Source organism: Arachis duranensis, chromosome 10 (genome assembly GCF_000817695.3).
Source record: "Arachis duranensis cultivar V14167 chromosome 10, aradu.V14167.gnm2.J7QH, whole genome shotgun sequence".
Lineage (NCBI taxonomy): Eukaryota > Viridiplantae > Streptophyta > Magnoliopsida > Fabales > Fabaceae > Arachis > Arachis duranensis.
The window spans coordinates 29435464-29443987 of NC_029781.3; the positions used below are offsets into that span (position 1 = coordinate 29435464).

Consider the following 8524-nt stretch of genomic DNA (forward strand, 5'->3'; position numbering starts at 1 on the left):
TCCTGACAGACTTAAGACTAATTAGTGAGTTTAGACCTGTGCCACACTAACCTAGCAACTCCACTAAGATTCGATCGTGGTGTCGCTTAATTTGAGGCAAACATCATTGCCACTACATCACATGCCTCAGCCACATTAGTGCAAGTCTCTAACCACAAAATATACAGGTAATTTTTTTTTTTGGTCAAGAATATACAGGTAATTTGTTTCCCTAACCCTAGGTTAATGGGCGGGCCGTCGTATTGGCTCAGATTACAATTCGGTCCAAATACAAACATTCCCCACGGCAATTCAAAAAATGAGCCCATTATGGTGAGCCCAATTGAACAGCTTAACAAGAGTTCCGGATTTTGATTACTGCTCCCTCTTTCTCTTGCTCGTCTCAGACACAAACACACTTGCAAACTTCTTTGCTCCGTTTCGAACACTCTTTATCAATGCTGCTACCAGCTTCAGCTTCAATGCTACTTCCATTTCAGCTTCAACGGTAGCTATTCCAAGATACAAATGGCTTGCTGCTATAGGTATCACTGTTTTCTTCTGCACCTTCATTCCCATTGCAGAACCATTCCGCTCCCACTCCGGGCTAATTTCTCAACCGTCGCAACTTCCCTTCGCAATCTTCAACCGCCAAGACCGCTTCGACAACCACGCGCCCTCGTCTACAAGGTGGCCGCACGCGCCAATGTTATTATTTTTATTTTGCTTCTGAAGTATCGCTTCGAAGGTTTATCGTCTCATTCTCTTGTTTGCTTGCTTACGATTGTTGCGGATTCGTTTCGTTAGGGTTATTGTAGTGCGTCCAGCAACGCGAGTTTGATTCCAGAATATTTGCAGCTCAGCAATGCGGATATTGCAGCTAACTCTGCCGCTTCCAATGGCAGAGTCATGCTCATTGATGGCACCTCAATAATTCATAGGGCCTATTACAAGCTTTTAGGTATGCAATGTTTTTATTTATTTGCTTACTTTTTGTTATTTTCATTTTGGGAGAAGAGAACTTGGATTGTGTGGTGTTTATTGTATTATGTGGATTTTTCCCCCTTTTTTTCTTAAAAAAAAAAAAGAAAATTGTAAATGAATGTTGTTGTTCCTTTTTGTGGTGTGATAGCGAAATTGCACCATGGTCATCTAACACATGCCGATGGAAATGGAGATTGGGTTTTAACGATATTTACGGCTCTCTCACTTGTAAGTTATATGTATATGTAGATTTTTTTATTTTTTATTTTTTCATTTTAGCTTTTCGAATTGAAAGACTTCTATGCAAATACTAAATTTAGTGGCCAATTAAAGTAAAGTAATGTCTATTTGACACAAATTGATTATAAAACTATTAAAACTATGGTTTAGGATAATTTCTTGTAGCCTATCTAATTCCTGAATTCAAATTTTGAAGGACTGTAAACTTGATTTTGTAGGATGACCGATCTTAGTTTCACTAATTCCTATATTCTCACATGGATTAATAATTATAAATCCTTTGAATAGAAGCATTTTGTTATGTGACAGCATTATCATTTGGGATGGACTATGCACAAGATTAGCAAAGCCATTTGTCTAATTAAATTATGGCACTTCTAGTGTCAGCAAATGCTAAATCACTAGTAGAAAATGCATGGTTTTGTGACGGCTACAATTTTACCTGTTTGCACATTATTTCAATTTCCTCTTGATGCACCTCAGACAATTATTTAGTTTACATCATAGAAACACTAGTGTTTTCTTGATCAAGAAGTGAGAAAAATTATGTTGTGCTCTTGAAAATCCTTCAAGCTTAGTTGCAAGTTTCTTCCATACCTTCCATTGACAATATAACTTGCATCCAATAATTTTGACTGTAATTGAGTATACAGAGAAGTTTCATTTCGTTTCATATGTTATGTGTTATTTTTATCAATATTATTATTGGTTTCTTTTTTGCAGATTATTGATGTTCTGGAGTTTATCCCTTCCCATGTTGTGGTAAGTTTTGTCAATCATGTATTTATGTGTGTGAAAAAGCATGTATTTCCATCTTATTCTTTTTTTGGTGTTTATGTATTATTATTACTGCTGATATAGTATGGCTTCTTTTGTGTGCAGGTGGTGTTTGACCATGATGGTGAGTTATAAAGTTCTTCCTGTATTTTGTTAGTATCTTTGACTTTTTGTCTTATATTCTCCAAGCTGACAAAAATGTATCTTTGTTTTCTTTAGTCACTGGGAACTATTTTATACATTTTCTATTGAGGTGTATGCTCACTTGAATGATAAATTCTGAAATATCGCAGCTCCTTCTTTTTTTACTTTGGGTAAATCGCAATTTGTCTTTTAGGCTAAAAAGTAACCAAAAGGAACTTTTTCTATTTAGAAACATTGAATAAGTACTGTTTGATTGCATGACTTTCCACCAAGTTCTTGCAGTGATAGTTAACAATGTTGTGTTTGGATAAAAGTTATTATGATCAGTAAAGAAAGTATCTTAGGAGGATTATTATCTTCATATTTAGTGTAGATTTCTTCTAGAAGTTGACATCTGGCCCTTTCAAAATATTTTGAAACATACATCATTTAGTTTTTCTTTCTTTCGAGAGGCTAACTTGCATTTCTCTGGTTCATTGGCTTGTAAAGTCCTCCTCAGAGTCTAATAAAGAAAAACTTTTCGTTTCAGGAATTCCTTTTGGTCATTCCACTAATTCATCAAAACACTGTTTTAACGCAAAAGGTATGTTTGATTCTTGGTTTCCGTATTTTTGCATGATGAAATTGGATAGAAGAGCAATACCAATATAGGACTTTGAACCCCTCTTTTTGTTGTTATTCATGGACAAGAACAGAGTTACTAAAGTTCCCAGTTATTCTTAAAAAATAATTCAGCTCTACATTTGTATTTGTGACTTCAAGTATGGTGTTCTTTCATCTGTTTCCCCCTTCCTCCAAAAAGACAATACTCCTCTAGGTCCCTCCATGTATGATACTAAATGTATATTTAGTGGTTTTTATGGAGGTGATCTGTCTGGTTTTGTTCATCACAAAATTGGAGGTAAACAAGATAATGATCTCAAGCTTTTGGTAGATATTTCAAGAAAACTTGGTTCCAGACTTTGTTGGATTCAATATTTTTCTGTTGTATTCTCAAGCTAAATTAGTTCAGCATAAATTAGGTAGGCTGAGGCTGGTTTTCCTCATATTTCTATTTCTTTCTTGAGCTTCATTGAAAAGTAAGGACCACAATATCTATCCATTTTTCATAGTATATGCTATTGTGTGGTATGGCATGGCCTTGATCTTTTATTCTGTTCAGATTTCCACTTTGGTTCTTCACTTCAAATTAGGCTGGGCAAGCAAATTTTTCTTTTGTGGTGTTCTTATGACAATGAGTACCTGATTATAACATTTTTATTCAAACTTTACCTTCTTCGAAAATGTCTTACTATAAAGCTTTTATCTTTTTGAAGTTTCTAATTGCATTTCATCATAATCTTTTCTGCACTATTTGAAGGTCAGAATTTCCGACACAATCTATACCCTTCCTACAAGAGCAATCGCCCTCCAACTCCTGATACCATTGTTCAGGGACTTCAGTACCTAAAAGCCTCCATCAAGGCAATGTCCATCAAAGTCATTGAGGCAAGTACATGTTGCAGATATAAGTTGGGTCATGGATTTTAAGGATATAATACAAATGATATAATTTTTTTTGAAAACAGGTTCCAGGTGTTGAGGCAGATGATGTGATTGGAACATTGGCCTTAAGGAATGTTAATGCTGGGTATAAGGTGATCTTATTAATTGTTGGGGAATATAGAGAATGACTCTATCTCTCTTTCACACACGCACACATTGATGCAACTTCTTCAGATTTGACAACATACTAATCTCTTTGCTAACACAAGAAAATAAAAATAAAAATGACAATACGTTAATCTCTTGAGAAAATGGAAGTGTAATCATTTGGTTTTAAGTCTGTATACTTATTATTGAATAAAATCAATGCTTAAGACATATAACAGCAGATTATTCTGATTTCTGAATGTTAACATAATGTACAGGCACAGACCAAAACCTAAAGTTGCAATTATTCTGACATGCTAGCAATCTTCTCCTTATCAGGATCGGAAAAAAAATCATTATCATAATTAGGGCCTTTTTTAATTTCTTTTTGTGCTATATACAGAATGTTGATTGTTGTGTGAGAAGACAAATGCATGACATATTGCTTTCCTTATGGAAAATACCCTTGCTGATACTACTAATTCACTGATGATTATCTGGTCTTGATGAATGGTAGGTACGAGTTGTCTCCCCAGACAAAGACTTTTTTCAGATTCTGTCTCCTTCATTACGCCTCCTTAGAATTGCTCCACGAGGAGATCAGTAAGTACCAAAGATGATTTTCTCTTCTCTGTTACGTGGTAGTTAATCTGCTAATGATCTATGCAATAATACCTTATTTCTGACAACAAATGAATGAGAAATCATTCATGAAAGGGTTTGACCTTTTTTCCCGTCCCTCTTAACATCTTATCTGTAAAAATTACTTTACCAAACTAACAAAATTGAAAAGGATAGAAACCCATTTTAATCCACCTCCTGCAATCCTCTGTTGCAAAATGTAGCTGTTTACTAGTTTTTAAAAATCACCTCTTGACAGTTGTGTGAACTTCCATAAATAAGTAAATAAAAAGCTGTATTACAGGTATTGGATTGTTGCTGGATGTTGAATAATAATTCAGCAATATGCTTCCCCTTAAATCAAATTTGAATATTGCAACAAGTTACTGACTTACTGCAGAAATAGTTAAGAACTTAATATGCTTCCCCTTTTACTGGGATTGCAGTAGAAAGAATAGTATGAGGGATCCGGTTTTCTTATTTGAATGATAAACTGGACTAAAGAAAAAAGTTTCAACGATGATTTAGAATTTAATTAATAATTTTCTTTAAAAAAGAAAGAATGATAGATAATGTAAATACAACCACAAAAATCAAGAAAAGATCTCAAAAAGGTAAAAGAGGAATTTTTATTTTATATTTATATTAATATGGGAAGCATGACCTACCAATATGAGGGCGTCATCTCTGATAAATGGATCAGAGCAAAAAAGATGTTTTGCTTTTTAGAGCTTTAATTTGTTGCTTGTTTTTTACTTTCACAAAGTACAAAGTAGCTTACTCATATGTTCAATTTTAATTATTTCCGCCATTTAGGATGGTTTCATTTGGAGTTGAGGACTTTGAAAAACGATATGGAGGTCTTAAACCATCACAGTTCGCAGATATGGTTGCACTTTCCGGTGACAGATCTGATAACATTCCAGGTTATTTTCCCTTCTCCATGTTTCCATCATTTGTTGAAGTGTGAAAAGGGAAATCAAACGGGTTTACTGATAGCATGGGAGTCCTTTTGACTTTGAGGATACGCTTAGGTTCTTATTAGTCGCATTTTTTTTTATAAGATTATGATGCTTTTGATTTTGAAGTCTTATAATGTTAGCAGTGTTAGTACTAGTCACACTATACTCTAGATTATGAGTATAAATAATGGTACCATTACTGCATTATCTTTTTTGTAAAACATATTTTATCTTCTCTCTTTATTTCTCTTTAAGTTCAATGTGACAATAATCCTATAACATCACTTAAAAATAAAAAAGAAAGTGAGGAAGTACTTATTGCAGATGATAGACTTGCTGAAGTTTTAGCAGGATGGTTCTTAAAACATGATTGACTTGCTAAGTGGTGCTTAACTCTGCTAATGATATTATGAAGTTGACAATTTTTTTTCAACTTTGCTTCTTATTTTGATTGTACCTGACTGGAAATAATAATAAAAGCGATGTTGGTTCACTGTTTTTTTGCACCATGTCTTGGCATATATTTAATATGAATTTTTCATTCTAATTAAGATATATAAGGAAATAAAAGTAGCAGTGAATCATCCCATTCTACAAGGAATCTCATTCTTATATTCTAGGATAATTTCTATATTGTGGAATCAAGCTCTGGGCAGGAATTTTCATTCCTTCTCCACTTAATGAATCATCATTGCTACAGAATATAGACAGTAGACAAGAATGGGTTACTGTCCTTTCCAAGTATTCACGTATAATATATAAGCTTCTGGAGTTAAGTATTTGACACAAAATAGTACTTTGTAAAAGCAGGAGTTAGCGGGATTGGAGATGTTTATGCTGTGCAATTGATCAGTAAATTTGGTAAGGTTCTAAAACTCTCTAGTCCAGATAGGATTGTACTTTCTTATGCTTATGAATGTATTTCTTAACTCTTAAGTCATATTTCTTTGCTTTGCTTTGCTTATATGTGCAGGCACATTGGAGACGTTATTGGAATGTGTTGATCAAATAGAAGAGGATCGCATTAGAAAGGTATTCTGCAACAAACCACAGAGATAATAGGGATTTAACTCCTTTTAAATATACTTATAAAAGGAGAGGAGAAAAAGTAGCAAACTAAATTTTAAATTCTGAAACTCCACATCTTTAGGACAGTAGTTATAGGATTAGATATTATAAATAGGTAGGCTGGAAAAGCTAGTAGGCAGGAAATAAGTGGAGTGAAAATCTAGAGGGAGAGAATTGACCTCTCGAAAGTCAATTATTCTTGTTTTTCTTTCATTTAAATCTATAATATTATTCTGTCAGTGAGGTAATTATCACATCGATAATTCCTTCCTCTGTTCAGTTATTCTGTTCTTCCCTTCTACCCTTATCTTCTACACTCAATTCTGCCCTAACAGTAAGGATACTAGAGAAACCGTAACATATTCCTGATCAATTATTATGCTTATATGTGTAACATTAAAGTTGCACTAGTGATGGTTATATTGGTTTTGGAACTTGTGTCTGGTTCAACATGATAAACAAGGTTTCTTGATGCAATTGGCATCTGAATGTAATTATAACCTTGTCTGTTACTATAATAAAAGGGCAGCCCGGTGTGTAAACATCCCACATTAACATAGGGTTCGGGGAAGGGTTGCACCCAAAGGGTGTAATTTACGCATCCTAACCTGATAATTACATCAGTGGTTGCTTCCACGACCTGAACCCATGACCTTGAGGTCACACGGAGACAACTCAACGTTGCTCCAAGGCTCCCCTTCAACCTTATCTGTTTCTATATATGATAATAATAGGCATCTGGATCTAATATTGTCATTTCATTTGCCATTTCCCTTGTAGACGTTGATTGAAAATGCTGAGCAGGCACGCTTAAGCAAGGAACTGGCAAGCATCTAGATCTCTGATCTTTTCTTTTCTTCCTACACTTTTCTTGTATATTTTATTTTTCCTTTTCCAGATCTGCATGTCCTGTATTCTACAAGTTTATATATTACAGCTTGATATTATGTGACAGGCATTGTTGCGTTCTGATCTTCCATTCTACATGGTGCCATTTGCTACAAAAGATATCTTATTCAAGAAACCAGAGGTTTGTGGCATCAGAGTCGGTTTGAGTTTTAAATTTTACCTTTATATTTTCTAATTAGTTTATGGCATGTCTTTCAGTCCTATTGTGAACTCTTTTTTAAAGCCCTAATAATGGTGTGCGTCTTTCTTAAGGAATCAAATTATTATGTTTTTTATGGGAACAATAACTTTTTCCAGATTCTAATGCATTTCAAAATCATCAAAACTGTTTTATTTTGATTGCTCGACTTTGCAAAACTTTTTTTTATGGAATTGAAAATGGGAAAACTTACCATTAAATTATTAGTTGCCCTTCAAATTCATAATTGAACACCATAATCAATGCATTGCTATAAACTCGAGTATATTAGTACCATGAATTCTTGCTTTAACCCGTGTAAAATAAATTGTGTACAGGACAATGGTAGTAAATTCAACAGCCTTTTAACTGCTATCAGTGCATATGCTGAAGGGTTTTCAGCTGATCCTATTATCAGGAGAGCATTTCATCTGTGGAGAAAGTTGGAATCAAGATAAATTTACCAAGTCATCAGGTTCTTTTTATTTGTACCTATTTTTGTATAGAGAGCATTTGTTGATTACAACATGCCAATCCTGGAACACCATTAGTATTCTCGAGTGTATAGTAACTAGTAAGCGCACTCCAGTGATTGTTCTGCAACATATTCAACATTAGGTTTATCTAAAAATTTAATTCATTCTTCATAATTCATCTCATGGAGCTTTTTTGTTTTTGGTTAGATGGATTGGACAATCTCCAATCTTAGACATTTACAACATCACAAGCACACACTACACACTTGCACACGCAACATTTAACTACTTGGCCTCAGTCAAGTTTCAAACCTGGGTGCAGCACATTAAGAGGCACAGGATTTGTCACTAGAACAAAGCCTCAGCTGCATCTCATAGAGCTGGTATGCACTCTTTTGTCCCCTTTTTTTCCATTGTGGGTATGCATTTTCATTTTTGTTAGCATTTTAGCTTAATATGGTAGAGAGGGGCACAAAATAGTTTGCCAAGAAAGTTTCTTGATGGTTTGTGGTTAAATTTCATTTGAGTTTTATTTGTATGCACGGGTGAATTTA

General features: G+C 34.3%; 1 protein-coding gene across 4 annotated transcripts; it reads left to right on the top strand.

Moving 5' to 3' along the window:
- The first annotated feature begins 265 nt into the window (after nucleotides 1-265).
- On the top strand, nucleotides 266-8144 carry LOC107469572 (uncharacterized). 4 transcript variants are annotated; one of them, XM_016088949.3, is made up of 15 exons: nucleotides 266-669; nucleotides 838-940; nucleotides 1112-1191; nucleotides 1927-1965; nucleotides 2086-2104; nucleotides 2654-2707; nucleotides 3485-3612; nucleotides 3693-3761; nucleotides 4274-4359; nucleotides 5194-5303; nucleotides 6150-6200; nucleotides 6313-6371; nucleotides 7188-7232; nucleotides 7363-7437; nucleotides 7833-8144. In XM_016088949.3, the coding sequence occupies exons 1-15, from the start codon at nucleotides 508-510 to the stop codon at nucleotides 7950-7952; spliced, it is 1200 nt and encodes a 399-aa protein (XP_015944435.1). In that variant the 5' UTR covers nucleotides 266-507; the 3' UTR covers nucleotides 7953-8144. The 4 variants fall into 4 exon arrangements, with proteins under 4 accessions (XP_015944435.1, XP_015944436.1, XP_015944434.1 ...); XM_016088948.3 differs by having other exon boundaries at nucleotides 284-669; nucleotides 787-940; XM_016088951.3 differs by having other exon boundaries at nucleotides 588-727.
- The last annotated feature ends 380 nt before the right edge of the window (nucleotides 8145-8524 follow it).

Coding starts and splice junctions, on each gene's coding strand:
- LOC107469572 (XM_016088948.3), top strand. CDS start 508: ATGGCTTGCTGCTATAGGTATCACTGTTTTCTTCTGCACCTTCATTCC. Junction 1,192..1,926: donor TATTTACGGCTCTCTCACTT/GTAAGTTATATG, acceptor TCTTTTTTGCAG/ATTATTGATGTTCTGGAGTT. Junction 6,372..7,187: donor AAGAGGATCGCATTAGAAAG/GTATTCTGCAAC, acceptor TTTCCCTTGTAG/ACGTTGATTGAAAATGCTGA.